General features: G+C 40.9%; 1 protein-coding gene across 1 annotated transcript; it reads left to right on the top strand.

The window, feature by feature from the left end:
- The first annotated feature begins 6,273 nt into the window (after positions 1 to 6,273).
- Amacr (alpha-methylacyl-CoA racemase) lies at positions 6,274 to 19,698 on the top strand. Its single transcript, XM_048368146.1, has 5 exons — positions 6,274 to 6,560; positions 9,459 to 9,602; positions 10,568 to 10,728; positions 14,963 to 15,149; positions 18,870 to 19,698. Exons 1-5 carry the CDS (start codon positions 6,281 to 6,283, stop codon positions 19,277 to 19,279), a joined length of 1,182 nt encoding a protein of 393 aa, XP_048224103.1. The 5' UTR covers positions 6,274 to 6,280; the 3' UTR covers positions 19,280 to 19,698.
- The last annotated feature ends 310 nt before the right edge of the window (positions 19,699 to 20,008 follow it).

Raw genomic sequence — 20,008 nt, 5'->3', positions numbered from 1 at the left:
AAAATCTCCACACCCTGAGAATTGAAATGCATGAAAAAATAGATTTAAAATACAACTCTTTAAAGGAAGAAATTTCCACGATCAGAGCTGATATGACAACCATGAATAGCTCTCTGACATCCATAAACTCCGCAATTGAAACCATAACGCAAAGAGTTGACCATATGGAATCCAGAATCTCTCGCCTGGACGATGAAGCAGCTGACAACAACCAGAAAATGACCACACTCCAAGAAAAGGTGAAGCTTCAGGGAAGATTAATCCAGGAACTAATGGACAAAGACAAGAGATATAATCTGCGCATAATTGGAATAGAAGAAGGAGCCGAATATCAGAGCAGAGGGCTTAATCATGTTCTCAATAAAGTTATTGCAGAAAACTTCCCCAATCTCACAGGGGACCCCATCCAGGTAACCGAAGCCTATAGGACACTTGGCAGGCCAGACCCCAGGAAAGCCACCCCAAGGCACATAATATTCAAGACTACAGACCTCAAGATTAAAGAGCAAATTCTGAATTCAGCCAAAGCGAAGAAGGAAACTTTTTTCAATGGGAAGAGGATTCGAATAACATCCGACTTATCCACACAAACTTACCAAGCTCGAAGTGAGTGGAAGAACACCATCCAAGTACTTCAGAATAACAATTTACAACCTCGGATCAAATATCCAGCGAAACTGGAGTTCACATTCGAAGGGAGAACCAGATCTTTCCACACCAAAGAGGAGCTAAAGGAGTATGTGAATAAAAAACCAGCCCTACAGCGAATATTAAGAGGGGAAGCTCACCCAACAGAGATCGTAAAAGACACACAGACAGAATCAGAAAGAAACTTCAATAGCCAAAGTCCAGCAGAAAGACCAGCTCACTAAAGACAAGAAGAAAAAAAAAAAAAAAAAACAGGAAAAAACAGCCCAACAAGAAAATGGAAGGAGAAAAAACACCCTTATCCTTGATCTCTTTAAATATAAATGGCTTAAACTCCCCGATTAAGAGGAGCAGACTGGCAGAATGGATCCGCAAACAAAAAGTTGACATCTGCTGTCTACAAGAGACCCACCTTACAGCAAGGGACAAAAACAGGCTTCGAATGAAAGGATGGAGCAAGATCTACCAAGCAAATGCACCCACCAAAACGGCAGGTGTAGCCATTCTGATCTCAGACAAGCTGGACTTCTCTTTAAAGTCCACTCAAAAAGACAAAGAAGGACACTACATATTAATACAAGGAAAAATCCAGAATCAAGACATCACGGTGATAAATGTATACTCACCGAACAAAAGAGGCCCGACATATGTCAAGCAAATTCTCGCAGAATTACAGAGCAAGATAGATGCAAACACAATCATAGTGGGTGACTTTAATACTCCTCTCTCTCCAAGAGACAGATCCAACACCCAGAGGATTAGTAAGGGAGCTGAGGACCTAAATAACACCATTTCCCAAATGGATCTAACAGACCTATATAGAACCTTCCACCCTACAGAGACCCAATACACCGTCTTTTCAGCAGCCCATGGATCATATTCCAAAATAGACCACGTCATAGCCCACACAAAGAACCTCAGCAAATACAAAAGTATTGACATCATCCCATGTATTATATCTGATCACAGTGGATTAAAAGTAACCCTCAACAACAAAGGATACCACAGAGCCTATACACACTCTTGGAGGCTAAACCCCACGCTGCTATCCAACACTTGGGCCACAGATCAAATTAAAGATGAAATCAACGAATTCATAAGCCACAATGACAAAGAAAACACATCACAAAGAAACCTATGGGACACAGCTAAGGCAGTACTGAGGGGCAAGATCATTGCACTCAGTACACACATTAAAAGAATGGAAGCAGAGCAGGTGAATACCCTCACGATGAAACTAAAACAACTGGAGAAACAAGAAATGACAGGATCTAAAACGACTAGGAGGGGAGAGATTACAAAGATTAAAGAAGAGATAAATCGGGGGCTGGGGATATAGCCTAGTGGCAAGAGTGCCTGCCTCGGATACACGAGGCCCTAGGTTCGATTCCCCAGCACCACATATACAGAAAACAGCCAGAAGTGGCACTGTGGCTCAAGTGGCAGAGTGCTAGCCTTGAGCGGGAAGAAGCCAGGGACAGTGCTCAGGCCCTGAGTTCAAGGCCCAGGACTGGCCAAAAAAAAAAAAAAATGAAGAGATAAATCTGATTGAAAATAGAAAGACCATTCAACAAATAAATAAGACTAAAAGCTGGTTCTTTGAGAAAATAAACAAAATTGACAGACCCCTTGCAAGACTCACAAAAAAAAGAAGAGAAGAGACTCATATTCGTAAAATCAGGGACTCCACAGGAAAAATTACAACAAGTACACACGATATTCAAACAATCATAAGGAGCTATTTCCAAAACCTCTACTCAGCAAAAAACAATAATTTTACAGAAATGGATCAATTCTTAGAGAAGTACAAACTGCCCAAACTGAACCAAGAAGAAATAAATCAACTAAATAAACCAATAACTTACGGTGAGATACAAGAGGTAATCAAGAACCTCCCTACTAAGAAAAGCCCAGGCCCAGATGGATTCACCAACGAATTCTACAAAACCTTTAGTGAGGAGCTAATTCCAATACTCCTCAAACTCTTCCGCGAAATAGAAACGGAGGGAGAAATCCCAAACTCATTCTACGAAGCTAATATCATACTCATCCCCAAACCAGGCAAAGATCCAACAAAAAAAGAGAACTACAGACCAATATCACTAATGAACACAGATGCAAAGCTCCTCAATAAAATATTAGCTAACAGGATCCAGAAACTGATCAAGAATATCATACATCATGACCCAGTAGGCTTCATCCCTCAGTCACAAGGATGGTTCAACATCCGTAAATCAATCAATGTAATTCACCACATATACAGAACTAAAATCAAGAATCACATTGTTATCTCAGTCGATGCCCAAGAAGCCTTCGACAAAATACAACACCCATACCTATTAAAAGCTTTGGAGAGAACAGGAATAGATGGAACATTCCTCAAAACAATAAAAGCCATATACAACAGACCAACTTCTAATATCATATTAAATGGAGAGAAACTTAAATCATTCCCCCTAAACACAAGAACAAGACAAGGATGCCCACTCTCCCCACTTCTGTTCAACATAGTGCTGGAATCCCTAGCCATAGCAATAAGGCAAGAGGAGGACATCAAAGGGATCCACGTCGGCAAGGAAGAAATCAAGTTATCCCTATTCGCAGACGACATGATCTTATATCTCAAGGACCCAAAAAACTCAGTACCCAAACTCCTACATCTAATAAACCAATTTGGCAAAGTAGCAGGATACAAAATCAATCCACAAAAGTCAGCAGCTTTTCTGTACACCAGCAATAGACAAACAGAAAAGGAAATTATGGAAACAATTCCATTTACAGTAGCCAAAAAAAGAATAAAGTACCTAGGGATCAACTTAACCAAGGACGTGAAGGACCTATTCAATGAAAACTACAAAAATCTAATAAGGGAAATCAAAGAAGACACAAGGAGATGGAAAGACCTCCCATGCTCATGGGTAGACAGAATCAATATAGTGAAAATGGCCATATTGCCCAAATTGTTATACAAATTCAATGCAATACCTATCAAAATCCCAGCCACATTCTTCACTGAAATAGAGAAACCAATCCATAAATTCATATGGAACAGCAAAAAACCTAGAATAGCCAAAGCAATTCTAGGCAAAAAACATAGTGCAGGAGGTATCACCATACCAGACTTCAAGCTCTACTACAAGGCCATCATAACAAAAACAGCATGGTATTGGTATAAAAACAGATCGGAAGACCAGTGGATTAGAACTGAAGACCCAGAAATAAAACCGCACTCTTACAGCCAACTGATATTCGACAAAGGAGCTAAAGACATACAATGGAATAAACATAGCCTCTTCAACTACTGGTGCTGGGAGAACTGGGCAGCCATATGCAGAAAACTCAAAGTAGACCCAAGCCTATCACCATGCACCAAGATCAACTCAAAATGGATCAAGGACCTCAACATCAGACCTGAATCCTTGAAACTACTGAAGGACAGAGTAGGAAAGACACTAGAACTTATAGGCACAGGAAGGAACTTCCTGAATAGAGTCCCAGGGGCACAACAAATAGGGGAAAGACTCAACAAATGGGACTACTACAAATTAAAAAGTTTCTGCACAGCTAAGGTCATAGCCACCAAAATAGAAAGACAGCCAACGATATGGGAAAGGATATTTACCAGCACAGCAACAGACAAAGGCCTGATATCTGTCATCTACAGAGAACTCAAAAAACTAAGCCCCTCCAAGCCCAACAAACCTATTAGGAAATGGGCAAAAGAGCTAAAGAGAGACTTCACAAGAGAAGATATAAAAATGGCAAAGAAACACATGAGGAAATGCTCAACATCCCTGCTAGTAAAGGAAATGCAAATAAAAACAACCCTGAGATACCACCTCACCCCAGTTAGAATGGCCTATACTCTGAACTCAGGAAACAACAAATGCTGGAGGGGCTGTGGGGAAAGAGGAACCCTTCTCCATTGTTGGTGGGAGTGCAAATTAGTACAACCACTTTGGAGAACAGTATGGAGGTTTCTCAAAAAGCTCAATATAGTCCTACCCTATGACCCAGCCATACCACTCCTAGGCATCTATCCTAAACCCAAGATATCAAAAGGACATTTGTACTTCCATGTTTATCGCGGCACAATTCACAATAGCCAAAATTTGGAAACAACCCAGATGCCCCTCCACAGATGAATGGATCCAAAAAATATGGTACTTATACACAATGGAATACTACATAGCGATTAGGAATGGCGAAATATTGTTATTCGCAGGGAAATGGTCAGAACTCGAACAAATAATGTTGAGTGAGACAAGCCTAGAACACAGAAAACAAAGGGGCATGATCTCCCTGATATATGACTGTTAACAAAGGGAGATGGAGAGACAGTAGAGACCAAGTCTGTGAACACTGTATATGTGCTTGATACATTGTATATTGCATATGGGTCTACCTGACCTAGACAAGGGATGGAAAAACAGGTTGTAAGATATCACAAGAAATGTACACACTGCCCTACTATGTAACTGCACCCTCTTTGCACAACACCTTGTAAAAAAAATTTTATGTTCAATTAATAATAAAAAAAATTTAAAAAAAAACCTGAACATAGAACGACGCAATAAATCCACTTGCATAAACATGCTTATTACTGGACTACAAACCATACCTAAGTTAAGCAATTTTACTCACCCATCAGAAAGAATGACATTTCTATTGCGATATTTAATGTACCATTTTTACTTACCCTGAACTTACTGCCTAGTGGAGGACAAAAGATTAAGGAGGTAAGTATTCAGCAAAGGCGAATTTGATTGAGACAGGCACGGACAACTTTCAAGGATCAGTCAGCAGAGTTGACCATTCACAATCTGAGGCAACTCATTGCAAGAGCCCCAGAGCCCCGAAGTATCCTTAAACTGAGTCAAAAGTACCTCACACTTGCCTAAGAGATTTTGGCTAGAACTATGCTGGATTCTGCCTTTGTTTTTATCCCCTGCCTTATATAATTTGCTCACGTACAAAGGCTTAAAGCAGAGATTTTCCTGACACCTATTTCCACCTTTATTCAATTTCCTAGAATTATATCAGGCTACTACGCAAAACTAAAATAAAGAATAGGAAGTATGATCTGTAAAAGTGGCTGGGCTATTTTGGACTTTTTAAAAATGTTAGGCCAGCATTAAAGTTGAAAATGCATTATCCATCGAAGTGACAGCTGACAAAAATCATTAAGATTTTTAAAACTCTTATTTAGCTCTGAAGAGTGACATCCTGTCAAGATCGTTCCCCAGTGCGTCTAGGAAGGAGTCCAACATGATGCTGGATGACAAAACTGGATACAGAGCTAAATAAGCATTTAGCCCTGAAGCACACAACCCAGCTCAGCTCAGTTGTTGCAAGGGCCAAGCACCACCCCGGTGAGAATCAAAGCATCCCGAGAGGCCGGTGGCAAGCCTGAGCTCTCAAAGTCCAGGGTGCAACTTGGCGCTTTCACAAGAGCGCTGGAGAGGAGCCCAGGAGCCCCGGGAGGCCAGACAGGAAGTGGGTCAGTGCGCGGGCTCGGCGGCCGCGCGCATGCGCGCGTGGGAGTCGGAGCAGGGGGGGAGGAGGGGGGGGATGGGAAGAGAGGAGGGGCGGCGCCGCCGGCAGAGCATTACTTATGCCGGGCCGGGGCAGGATGACTCGGTCTTCTCCGAGGGCCGGAGGCAGCATGGTGCTGCGGTGTGTCAGGGTGGTGGAGCTGGCCGGCCTGGCCCCCGCTCCGTTCTGCGGGATGGTGCTGGCGGACTTCGGGGCGCAGGTGGTGCGCGTGGACCGCCCCGGGTCCGTGGGCGACTCGAGCCGCCTGGGCCGGGGCAAGCGCTCGCTGGTGCTGGACCTGAAGCGGCCGCGCGGGGCGGCGGTGCTGCGGCGGCTGTGCGCGGGGGCCGACGTGCTGCTGGAGCCCTTCCGCCGCGGTGAGCCGTGCGCGGGGCCCGTGAGCCGTGCCCCCCGGCGGGACCGGGAGCGGCGGGCCGGCCTGCCCGCCCCGCGCCCCGCGCCCCGGTCCCAGGCGCCAGGAGGGCCTTGGCAGCCTGTCCAGGTCCCCGCTTGAGACCGTTTTCTTCGGGAGAGCTTGGAGATGCTGCCGCCGCCTTGTTTCTCCTTTTGCTTCTGACTTTCCTGTCTCCTCTACCCCTTCCCCCCTCTCTCTTCTTTCTCTAGCTCCTTACCTCCATTTTTCTCCCTCCCCACCCTGCCTCCTCTTTCTTTTCTCCCATCTACTTTCTCATCTACCTCCTATAACTATGTGTATCCAGTTAAAGTCGTAGATGCTCTTGCAGGCAAACTGCACTTAGAAACAAACCATATGCCCCCCCCCCCCCCTTGGGAGTCGTGTAACTCTCCAAAGCAACCCAAGGGGCTGGCTTCACATTCTCTACCTTAAATGCAGGGCCTTCCCAAGCTCCAGCTTCAAGCTCATTTTATTTACGTCACCTTCTGCTCCCACGAGTCTCCTTGATCCATTCCTGCTGTTCATATTTTATAGACAGGTAACTATAACAACTCGTGTCCAAAAGTGCTGTACCACTTGAGCCATGCCTCCAGCCAGTTCCAGCCTGGACTGGAACCTCAGTCTTCTAATCTCCCACTTCCTAATTACGGAGGATGATAGATGCAACCACTGTGCCGGGCCCTCCTTTCCTCCTTAAAGTGGCTTTCCCTCTTTTTGTATTCTGTATAACCTCAGAGAAAGCAGATACTCACCCAACTGTGAGAATAAGAACCCTATGCTCCTTACACCTTCTTTTCCTTACACCTGTTTGCACAGATCAGCAAGCCACTCATTCTTCCCCCTTACCATGACTTGGGATTCTTTCTTGCCATTCTACTGCCTTTGGTGCTGCTATAGCCTTTTTAAACTGGTATTTGAGTTCTATCCACTTTCAGATAGCAAAGGGAGTAATCTTGTTGAAGTATAGGCCAACAGATAGCAGAGAGGCAGTAAATTTGGCCAATGAACAGAATGTCAGTAGGACACTAGACATTTTAAGTGCAACTAATTTAGCCCTCAGCCATATCTGAGCACTTTAAGCACAATTAGTATTATAGTATAATGTCCTATTTAAAGATGAAGGTGAATGATCATAATTAAGTACTTTGTCTTAAGTAATTAACTGGAAGCTGGAGCTGTAAATACATATGCAATCTCCAGGTAAAGGTACTGACTGAAAGCAAAAACCTCACGTGTTATTTCAGATGTTACAAATAAGAACACACCCAATTGGAAAGGCTGAAAGTGAAGCTCAATTCATCATAAATTGATAATTCAGGCATGTAATGTTAATCATGAGTAGTACTCAATGATAGGAAAATAGATATTATTGGCATTAGTTAATTCATATCTACATATACATGTGCACAGATGTTGATACCTAGCTAACAGGTAGGTACGTTGGTAGTAGGTTTATGTAAACCTATAAAATCTAGATTGGTGAATGAGTAGATTAATTTTATGCTTTTTCATGTTATTAGATCTATAAATCCTACACAATTATCACAATTATTGTGTTACATAATTCTGACTGCCATGTGGGGTGTGTGTGTGTGTGTGTGTGTGTCAATGTGTGTCAGTCCTAGGGCTTGAACTCAGGGCCTGCAGACTCTGCCCCTTAGCTCTTTTGACCAAGGCTATCACTCAACCACTTGAGCCATAGTGGTTAACTGGAGGTAAGCATATCATGGACTTTGCTGCTCAGGTTGGCTTTGGGCTTTAATCTCCTGAGTAGATAAGATGATGTAGGAGCTACCATCCCCAGGCGATTCTGTCTACTTTTCAATCCCCGGATATTTCAGATGCCAGTTATCTTGGCTTTGCGTAATAAGTGTACTTGTTAAAAATGTATGAGCTTTCAGGTGCTCTTGTAATAAATCTTCTTTCCCATGGAACTTTAAGAGACTTGTGAAGCTACTTTAGGGACCTGTGGAAACAAGCATGCTCTCAGTCCTGTGGCAGGAGCTCTTAAGCTGGCAGGGAAGATGGGTATGTCTGCATACTAGGACAACATGAGAGAGGAATGGTAGGCATGGGAAGAAAAAAAAAGAATTCCTTTGAGAAGGCTTGGGTTTGCCTCCAGTGGCAGAAGACAACACCCAGGGGGCAGAAGGGGGAGTAGGGACCTCTTTCTGTGGGTCCTTACCCACTAGAAATCTGTAAGCTGTCAACCCAAATGATAGAGCTTCTCCAAATAAATAGTATTTATTTGGGACTAGCAGAGCATTGGAGTGAGAAAAATCATGCAATAGTAAACTGAGCATATTCAGAAAATGGAAGGCCAGTAACAGGCTTGAATTCAAGGGCTCAGATTTTTGTCCTGGGGTTTGAATTCATGGCCTCAGGTTTTTTCTTTGGCCTTTTGTTTGTACTCAGGGCTGGTGCTCTACCACTTGAACCACAGCCTGACATTTACAGGGGGAAGTAAAATGAAGATTACACAGAGTACTGTAAAATACTCATTTTTAACTAGAAAATGGTGCTACGAGGTGAAGCTGTTTCTGAGTAAATGTCCCTACAGAAGTTTTATTTGTGTAAGATTGCATGGTCTTTGGCTAAGTCTATTTAAGGCCATCTTCTGTGAAGAGTTCTTCGGAGGCATTCATGTGTGAGATCATCTTCCTTCATGATTTCCCAACTTCATTTTTCATTAGAGTTTAATGAAAATGTCTCTATTTCTGGCAACTTTCATAAAGTTACAATGAATGTTTTAGTAGTATTACTGGTAAGAGTACCACCTATGGTAACTTTAGAAAAGGGATCATTCCCATCTTCAATTTATCCTCTCTTTTAAAAAAAGAATTGCTCTATTTCTCTTAAGGTGTCATGGAAAAACTCCAGCTTGGTCCAGACATTATGCTGCAGGAAAATCCAAAACTCATCTATGCCAGGCTCAGTGGATTCGGTCAGTCAGGAAGCTACTCTAAGTCTGCTGGTCATGACATCAACTATTTGGCTTTGTCAGGTATGTTGAAAATAATTCTTCTACACTTTAAATATATCCCCAATCATACTTTGGAGTTACATAGTTTAGTGAGAATTGTTAATAGTGAAGGCTTAAATATTTACCAGACTCAATGAGAAGTGCACAGTGGCTTAATATCATTTGGTTTGGTTCCTTAGAACCGTCATTCTCAAGCCTTTCTCCATCGCAACATGTTTGAGAGATAATAGATGTTTGCCAGAAAAATTATTCACTACATTTGTGAAGTCAGACAAGCCCCTATAAGGACATAAGCAAATCTGTGTTAGTAGGATTGGTCATTATATAGTCTGAAAACACTGATACAGCTTAGTTCAGACACTACCTCCTAAGAATTATTTCCTGGGCCATTGCTTCTGAATTTTATGGATACTAGAAAAAGCCCATGGTGTTCAGGTCCCACTGTTGCTTTATTAGGATTTTTGCCTTGTGAGAGCATGTCTTAGAATGACCTATTCTAGAGTTCTAAGTACTCTGTGTTGTTGACTACAAGTAATCTCATGTTTTCTGTGAATACTCACTTAAAGTGTGAAGAAGTGGGTGAATATAAAATTTGCTTTTTTCATCAATTTAAAAAATGGAATCACTTTTTATATATGACTGTTTTCTTACATCTCTTTTTAAAATAAGAATGAACATGCTTTATACTATTTTAAAGCCACACAATAAAATTCATAAAATTAATTTTTAATTCCCCCCCTAAAAAAAATGAATGAAAACTTGGCTATAACATCTGAGAATATTAGTCGAGATAAAAGTTTTGAAAAGCAACCCAATGCAGAGACTCTTTTAAGGAAAGCTTGCTTAACAGTAGACTACATAAGTTTGAATTTTACAAAGCATTTTGTACTAGTTTTCACTCAGATCAGTGACTAGACATTAGCTATTCCTATAAGATGCCCAGGCATTTTTATTTAAAGAGACTGAATTTGCTTTTATTGGTGTAGGTGTTTTGTCAAAACTTGGCAGAAGTGGTGAGAACCCTTATGCACCGTTGAATCTCCTGGCCGACTTCGGTGGTGGTGGGCTCATGTGCGCACTGGGCATCATGATGGCTCTCTTTGAACGCACACAATCTGGCAAAGGTCAGGTCATTGATGCAAACATGGTAAGTATTCATTGGGAGCAGCTGCTTGTTCTTGAGTATGATACATGGTTGTCTCAAATCTTTTTCTGAATAAGCAAAGAGATAAAAGGTTTAAAGTTTGAATCCTAGTCAGCAAGGGTATCCTCTTCTTTAAAATAACTTTTCAGTATCCAAATTATCAGAATATCATACTGCAGTCACCTGTAGAGTTAGCTCTGTGAATGCTCTGTGACTCATCTCTAATCCAATGCTAGATTTAAAGGATATTCCAGATACAAATCCATTGGGATTTAGTGATGGATTAGCAGGTACAGAGGAGGAAGGAATCAAATGTGGCATCTGTGCGCATGGATCGGATGAGCTGATGGCGTGCTGGCCTCTGAAGGAGAGACTGCTGAGGGATGAGGCAGGTGGAATCCTGGGTCAGGCGCTCAGATGGCAGCAGACTTTCTTCATCCTAGCTCTGCCATCCATCAGCTGGCATTTTTTTCTTTCTTTTTTTTTTTTTTTTTTTTGCCATTCCTGGGCCTTGGACTCAGGGCCTGAGCACTGTCCTTGGCTTCTTTTTGCTCAAGGCTAGTACTCTGCCAGTTGAGCCACAGCGCCACTTCTGGCCGTTTTCTATATATGTGGTGCTGGGGAATCGAATGCAGGGCTACATGTATATGAAGCAAGCACTCTTGCCACTAGGCTATATTCCCAGCCCCCAGCTGGGATCTTGAGATGGTTATTTAATTCTCCAGACCTCAGTTTCTTTTGTAAAACATCTAAAAGTTTCTGTACTTCAGTTCTTTTGCAATTCCTATGTTGTTCAGTGTGTAAACACTGCCCAGAACATAGCAGGAACTCTGTGTTTGTTGTTAGGACTTGTTTTTTTCCTAACATAAAAGAAATTCAGTTTTGCAGTTTCACATCTAAAGTGACTCTGTGGTATCAAAATGCAGTACTTAAGATTAGAGACTGGAAACCAATTTTGGAGTCATTTGGGAAGAACCTGGAAACCGGGTGAGACTCTGTGGTCCCACAGGGGGAACAGAGCAGCAGTGTGTGAAGAGTGGGTAGGCCGATGAAGAAAATCCAGGGCTGAGGAAGGCCAAACAACAGAAGGAAGTGTTGTCATGGAAAGTAAGGAGAAAGAATGCTGAGGCAGAGGGTCAGGGGTCAAATGTTGGCAGACATCTCAAGAGCTTAAAGAGTGAGCCTTACAAATGGGATGAGGTACTGGTGGCTGCAAAGGCCATCTCACACTGAAGTCTCCTCGGCTCAGAGGCCTTGGCTGGTTGCTTCCTTTTGCTTCTTTACAGTTGAACCATACTCAACCCTGTCCTGGGTCTGTGTCTCGTAATGCCTTCATGTGGTACAGACCACAGTATCTTTTCTATCCATCTAATGAAGTGTATTTTGGGAGGCAGCTCCTGGCCCATTGTGACAGAGCTGCAGCCTGCGATCGTAACAGCACCAGCCTTACCCTACACCATCAGTGTTGGGACCTGGAATCTCACTAATGGCTTTCTTCCTTTGAACACACAGCTTCTTGGGGATATGCTGGGTTTTTGTTGTTTGTTTGGCAGTGAAAATGTTAAGGCCTCGGGGTCTCGCTGCTTCCTACCAAAGCTGGAGGCTGGAAGGGTCGGAAGCCCTGCTCTATAGTGATTCAGCCCTAGATCTCCCTCCTTCCTCTCTAGACACCATCTGTGCCACCAAAAGAAATCAGCTGAGAACAAGAGGGACCTTCATTTTATTACATATATGTGAATGATCATCTGTAGTCAAATATAAGGGAAAGGATGATTTCTGTTTTCATCAGAATGTATCTAAACAGAGTTAGCTAATGACTAGAAGATACTGAAGTTTTAGCATATGTGAAAGTGTACCGTTTTAAGGGTACATGCATGCATGAGGACATTGTTAGTGTTGGCTAACTGCTTAAGGTCAAAAGGTCAGCAAATCATGTTTACCACTTCCTTAGTGTTGTGAGAAGTGGATTAAGGAGAAATAGGTGCCTTTTTATATCCCAGAAATGTCTAGGTTTTAGCAGCCAGAATCTTTGGCCTAGGCTGTCCTGGGAGGAGGTGAAGTCTATCTTTTAATAGTGCTGTTTTGTTTTGTTTTTGTTTTTGTTTCTTTTTTGCCAGTCCTGGGCCTTGGACTCAGGGCCTGAGCACTGTCCCTGGCTTCTTTTTGCTCAAGGCTAGCACTCTGCCTCTTGAGCCACAGCACCACTTCTGGCCGTTTTCCATATATGTGGTACTGGGGAATTGAACTCAGGGCTTCATGTATACGAGGCAAGCTCTTTTGCCACTAGGCCGTATTCCCAGCCCTGTTTTTTTTTGTTTGTTTGTTTAAAAAAAAACTATGGCTTAAAAAACCAACAAATAAACAAATGTGGCAAATGGGGTGGTTAGTTTTGCTAACCTGTCTCGGTGGCCTACGTGATCTGGGTGTTCTGTGAGTTGCATGCAGGCCATTGGCCTGCATGAAGATGATATAAAATGTTGGTGGCTACTGAGGCTGCCGTTTCCCTGTGTCATGTGGCTCTTATCTGGCAGCAGCAAAGCATGTGGACAGACATGGGGAATAATACAGGCCAGGTGCTAGAGTAGCCACAGCTACTCCACATAGCTGATGAAAGGACTAGTACTGCTATGTCTCTTGTTCTTCGGCCCGTTGTGATGTTAAAATATAATTTCAGTGATGAAATGGAACTGATTTGTGAATTCAGGGTTAACTTAGAATCTTAAGAACTTTTCACACTTTACCCTAAATGTCAGATTGTTAGTATTCAGAACTCTCTGTGGAAATCATGACTATTGACTTGCTTTGAGTCCACTTGGTTATTGCTCAGTTGACTGTGATAGGGCCTAGGCCTGAGCAGTAAACAAGAACTTGGTTTATAGTGGGTACAAACTTGTTAGGAATTTTAGGAGCAACCCCAAATTAAGACCCATGTAGGACATTAGTTCTTAATAGTATGTAAACTGCAAAGTCAAAGGAGAATCTTTATCTTCAGTTTAGTAATGAAAGTGAATGAGCTGAGTTTTATTGTATCAGAATTTAGTTTTAGACACATCTTGTTATGAATTTAACATAAAACAGATACTTAAAACAGTGCATATATTTATGTTCTTCATATGTATATATATATATATCACTGTGTGTGTGTGTCTGTGTGTGTGTGTCTGTGTAAATATGATATGTTAAGATTTTTGTAACCCAGTCTCAAAAACAAGCATCAACTGTACAGGTCACTTATACAAAGGCAAGTACAAGTAGGCCTCTGTGTACCATTAAGTGATATTAAGTGGTATCTGTGAATACATTGACTAAATTGGTCACAACCATAAATTGAGGCAAACCTGGGATTTCAAGAGAGAATTTAAAAAAACCCACAGTGAATCCAAAGAAGTGCTTTGTGTTTGTCTCACAGCCAGTAACTGAGAAATTTTGTGCTTACTTAGAATGAAACCCTCTGTTGGAACCTCAGGAACAATAATGTAACAATGGTCATCTCCCTGCAACATCAGAGTCGTAAGAATTATAAAACCTGTGCGGATAGAAAGTTTCCTGTGTAAGAGGCCTTTGGTTTTGAGTTTGTAATAGTCATAGCTGTGTATACCTACAAGTTTTGTTACTTCACAATTCAGTGGGAAGTTAACATTTTTAAGCTAAGTGGGTGGCCTTAGGCACCTGCCACTCAGTGGTAATGCTTATTTGGTAACCTACTAGTGATCATTAAAAATAAGTTATATGAAATACTGATATATAGTTTTCTTAGGATTGGAGTCTAGTTGTAATAGGCTAAAATTACCTGTAATGTCATTTTCCTATAAAGTAAGATACATTTCTTTGAATATTGTTTATAGGAATTTTACCCGTCAAAAGATGGATAGATTTTTAAAATCCCTTTGTTATACTTGTAACTTCTTATCCTGGCAGTTTTTAGGATATGGAAAATAATATAGTAAACTTCCATGTACCTTTATATAGTTTCAACAACATTTTGCCAGTCTTACTTGAAAAGACTAAAAGTCATTCCAAGTATCAAACTGTTTCTTGACCTGAACAATTTCATTCTATTGTCCAATCTCTCTTAATTCAATTTGTGGAAATACTAAACAAGTTGTAGATTTTTATACAAGTTATCATCTACAGTAATATAAGCATTGTTACCCCCAAATTACAAGCCCTCAATAGACATTAAACCTGTTTTATACTTGAATTACCTGGATCTATGTTGTGTTCTGCTTCTTCAAAGGTGGAAGGAACAGCATATCTAAGTTCTTTTCTGTGGAAAACTGAAAAAATGGGATTGTGGGAACAGCCTCGAGGACAGAACATGTTAGATGGTGGGGCACCTTTCTACACAACTTACAAGACAGCAGATGGGCACTACATGGCTGTTGGAGCAATAGAACCCCAGTTCTACCAGCTGATGGTTGACGGTTCGTAACTACCATGCTTACATCTCTCCTTTGCTGTGGGTGTTCCTTAGCTTCCATTCGTGGATCTTTAAACATTTATATCTCTTCAAGTATATCTGCTTTTCTAATTAATTTAACAATAGCCATCAGTGTATATTGGGGGCATTTCTTTTGAATTGACACTCTACAAAATAACTCAGTTTTAAGAAATAGCAGTCCCTTTTGTTATTATTTATTTTTTTTTTTGCCAATCCTGGGCCTTGGACTCAGGGCCTGAGCACTGTCCCTGGCTTCTTCCCGCTCAAGGCTAGCACTCTGCCACTTGAGCCACAGCGCCGCTTCTGGCCGTTTTCTGTATATGTGGTGCTGGGGAATCGAACCTAGGGCCTCGTGTATCCGAGGCAGGCACTCTTGCCACTAGGCTATATCCCCAGCCCCAGCAGTCCCTTTTGAAGGATGAATGTTCAGTGCTTTTATTACATTTCATATCAGGAGTTATGAATAGTTATCTTGTGCTTATATGCCAGGGTCTGTCTTATCCTTCCCCCAAAATGCCCAGCTGTTTCTACCAGCCCCATTTCTTGGATAGATGTCTCTTATGGTACAGTCTCAGTTGTCACTTGAGGATAGCGAGGCTCTGGATAGTGAGATTCTGTTGAACAAAGCTACTGTCACTTGCGGCCTTTGTCATTTACTTGCCTTAAAAATTCTTGTCTTCACAGGATGCTGCTCCAGGTAGCAGGAAAATTTGGCATTTTTTCCTTAAATAAAACAATGGAGCTGGTGTTATTTGTCCCCATGATATGTTTGAATTTGAAGTTCCCTCTGCAGATAATTTAGTATCTGAGAAATTTTAAAATATACTCTGAGCCAAGTGTTGGTGACTCACACCTGTAATCTTAGCAATTCAGAAGGCTGAGGTCTGAGGATTAAGCTTTGAAGCTAACCTGGGCAGGAAAGGCAGTGAGACTTTTATCTCCATTTACACACACACAAACACACACACACACACACACACACACACGCAGAAGGGGAACTGTAGCTCAAGTGCTAGGGTGCTAGCTTGAGCAAAAAAGCTCAGGGACAGCATCCAGCCCCTGAGTTCAAGCCCCAGGACCAGCAAAATAAGATAAGATAAAATAAAATACTCTGAAGTAAGTAGTTAGGTGCTGGTAGCCCATACCTGTAATCTTAGCTACTCAGGAGACTGAGAACTGGAGTGCAGGAATAGTGCCACCCCAAAGCTCACTGCTCTTACTGAAATTCACCTTATTAAGATATGTTTAGATTTTGTTGCATTGAGGAGTAATGAAAAAATTGCATCTGATAGTCTTTTCTTTAAATTTCTGTCCTTATTGCTATTAAATGGGCACATATTTTTGAAGGTGCTTACTTTGCTATTCCAGATGTGATCTCATCTCTTTGGTGTATCTTCCTCTTATTTTAAAATATGATTGTTCATTTTGAATATCCACACTCCACCGCAACAAATAAACCATCGTAGAAATGTTAAAAATGATGCAAGACTTTTTTTTAACCATAGTTTATTTGCTCAAACTCTGTCACTTCTCAGTACCTTTTTATGGGGTTTCTCCTCTGAGCATAAGCTTTGTAACCCCTTTTTATTTTCCCCACATATTTATTGGCATCAATGAGTTATAGAAGGGCGTTTCTTTCTGATATTCCAGACGTGTGTACAATGCACTTTGACAGACTCACCCCTTCTGTCGTTCTTATTCCCTCATTCCCTTCCCAAACTAATCTCAACATGCATCACTGTTCCATCTTCACAAGGACAGCAGTATTTTGACCTTGGTCACCTACCCTCACCCTCCACATTCACCATTAGTCACTGAACTCTAGAAAGGCCTTGTTTTACATTCCTATCATTCTGTTTGTCAGTGTATGCTAACTATTCAAAGGGAGGCCACTGTGGTATTTCACACATGGAAATACAGTATTTTAATCAGATTAACGCCCCCTTGAGCACTCTCCTGTTCCCCATCCCTACTACCCCCCATTATTCCTCAGCTTTAAGTGGATTTCATTTTGCTATCTTCGTTCACAGATGCAATATATTTTGGTAGTTCATCCTCTGACCCTTGGATTCTTTTAAATCCCCTCTCTTTACATCCTTGACCTTTTATGTTGGCCTTGACTTGACCTGCTCTCTCCAGAATTCCTGAGGATTCTCCATTTTAGGAGGTAGGGTATGTTAAATAAGCTTTTCCGTAAGACACATAGTCCTGGCCAAAATGCCGTAGCATGATATTCCTTTTACTGTATTATAAATAATACCTTAAGTTATCACATACAACTTCTCTTTCCGGCAAACCCACTGCATAAACCCTAGATCAATAATGATTTTTTTTGAAGTGGTACTAATTATATACCCTTGGATTTTGAGAATTTTTTTTGAGGTTATACAGCAATTTAGCTCCTGAGTAGCTAGCCATAAATATTCAAAAAATTTTTAAAAGAGATACATACTTCACTGTACTGTGCTACTGCTGTTTTTTGTGGCAAATGAATCTGAAAACAGTGAGAATTTTGTGACATTTGAGGATTAAGACTTGTAGTACAGTCATGTAAGCAATTGGAAACTTTGTAAAGTTTTTTTTTAATTCAAAAGAACAATACACAAAACAAGTATTGGCAAGGTTGTAGAGACTTGAAAACATCTAAGAGTTCATTGACAGATAAGTGAGTAAACAAAACGTAGTATATACAGAAAATGGAATAGTATGCAGCTTTAATAAGGAAGGAAATTGTGACTTGAAGCAACCTGGATGAAACTTGAGGAAATTATTCTATATGACATTACTCTCTTATCAAAGAATATTGTATGGTTCCACTTACATGAGGTAATTCTAGTAGTCAAATCCAGAGAGATAGACATGCTCAGATCATTTACATCAGACAATAGGCAGGAAAAAATAATCTGAAAGCCTATTTTATGATGAGCTATTGATGTAATCTAGTGAATACTGAATTGATAATGAAAAGTGATAGTTATATGGATACGCTTCCATGTAGCATAAAGTCTCAAAATCTTCCTTTCGGCTGCCTACCCATTCTTTACTAGTACAAAGCCCTGTCAAGCTCTTAGTTCCCCAACAAAAAGTGCAAGGGATATTACTTAGGGATTGCAACCTTGAATTTAGTCATTTATCTTGACTGAGATAGTCATGTGTAAAATTGCTCAGATTTTATTTTTTATAGGGTGTGGGAACATCATATAAAGGGTGGTATGATTTTAATTCAGTAAGACAGATAATTCTATCCTGAAAAAATTTATTTGTCGAAACCTTAGAGAAGAAAAATCAATTTCTGGGAAACTAGGCCATTGGAAATGCTGAAATGTTAGGAAATAACATGTGACAGTGACTACTGGTTTCAAGTCAGTGTGGCAACCACCACCCCTGTGCTCTTTTGGCCGTTGGTTCCAACTTCAAACTGGCTGTAGTTTTTTCTTTCTACTTATTTGAGAAACCCTACAGAACATTTTATTTTTGATACAATGGCAAGCTCAAGATTCATTTACAGGGAATATGATCACTGTGCCCAAATCATAGTAATTTTTTTAAATTATGGACTTTAAAAATGTATTGTTATTATAAAGGTGATATACAGAAAGGTTGAAGTAATAAAAGTCAGGCAATGAGTACAGATCTTTTTGGACAGTGTCATCCCTTCCCTTGCCAAAGTATCATAATTTAGAAAACTGTATTTTTCCCTCAGGACTTGGACTAAAGTCTGATGAACTTCCCAGCCAGATGAGCATAACTGATTGGCCAGAAATGAAAAAGATATTTGCAGAGGCGTTTGCCAAGAAGACTAAAGAAGAATGGTGCAAGATCTTTGATGGCACAGATGCGTGTGTGACCCCTGTGCTGACCTTTGAAGAGGCTGTCCATCACAGTCACAACAGAGAACGGGGTTCATTCATCACCAATGAGGAGCAGCTTGTGAGTCCGGGTCCTGCGCCCCTGCTATCCAGAACCCCAGCTTTCCCTTCTGCCAAAAGGGATCCTTTGGTAGGAGAACATTCTGAAGAGGTACTGAAAGAATTTGGATTCAACCAGGAAGAGATCAATCAGCTCAGCTCGGATAGAATCATTGAAAATAATAAGATAAAATCCAAGCTCTAACTTCTAGGTACCAAGGAAATCTGAATGTCACATTTACACTGGACAGTAACACATACAATTGTGTGTGTGTAAATATGGAAGAAGAGCCATGAAGTGATCCATTTTTATAATCAAAGAACAACTGGAGACTGATTCTACACACATGATGGCATTCTAAGAAGGATTATCAGTATTTAAAATTAAACATTTTTTTGCAACAGTGGTGTTTGAACTTAGGTCCACAGTCTTGTGAGGCAAGCATTTATCACTTGAACCATCCAGTATGATTAAAAAAATTTATGAATTAATATTAATTTGTGGCATGTTTCCTGCCTTCACTTTTACTTGATAAAAATATTTGTTGACATTAAAATGCTAATAACATTTAAAAATAATTAGTATAATATATTTCTGTACAATAAAGCCTTTATCTTCTGAAAGTAAACTGTGTTTTTAAGATTGTAGTGGTTTTCAAGAAAGCTCTTTAAGTATTATTTAAATAGCATTTTCTGATGCAGTAGAACATTTCTTAGCTCCGCTGTTTTTCAAAATGAATGCTCTTAGAAAAATTGGCCCCTGTTAGTTTCAGAAGGAAATCATTCCCTTAGTATCATAGCATTTGAATGTTAGCAAATGTTCTCGAGGTTTCTTTCAGAAAACTCTTCCCCTAGACTGCTCTCCTGGGTGCTGGGTTCTAACTATTGGGGACTTGTTGGCCTGTTCTCTTCTGGTTGTACCGTATGTACCTTT

Source organism: Perognathus longimembris, chromosome 19 (assembly GCF_023159225.1).
Source record: "Perognathus longimembris pacificus isolate PPM17 chromosome 19, ASM2315922v1, whole genome shotgun sequence".
Taxonomy (NCBI): domain Eukaryota; kingdom Metazoa; phylum Chordata; class Mammalia; order Rodentia; family Heteromyidae; genus Perognathus; species Perognathus longimembris.
Note: the sequence above shows the minus strand (reverse complement) of the source record. Positions and strands in the feature narration are given on the sequence as shown.

Excerpts from the sequence above, each read along its gene's own strand:
- Amacr (XM_048368146.1), top strand. The coding sequence starts at position 6,281 with ATGACTCGGTCTTCTCCGAGGGCCGGAGGCAGCATGGTGCTGCGGTGT. Across the intron at positions 6,561-9,458 it reads GCTGGAGCCCTTCCGCCGCG|GTGTCATGGAAAAACTCCAG; the intron begins GTGAGCCGTGCG and ends ATTTCTCTTAAG. Across the intron at positions 9,603-10,567 it reads CAACTATTTGGCTTTGTCAG|GTGTTTTGTCAAAACTTGGC; the intron begins GTATGTTGAAAA and ends TTATTGGTGTAG.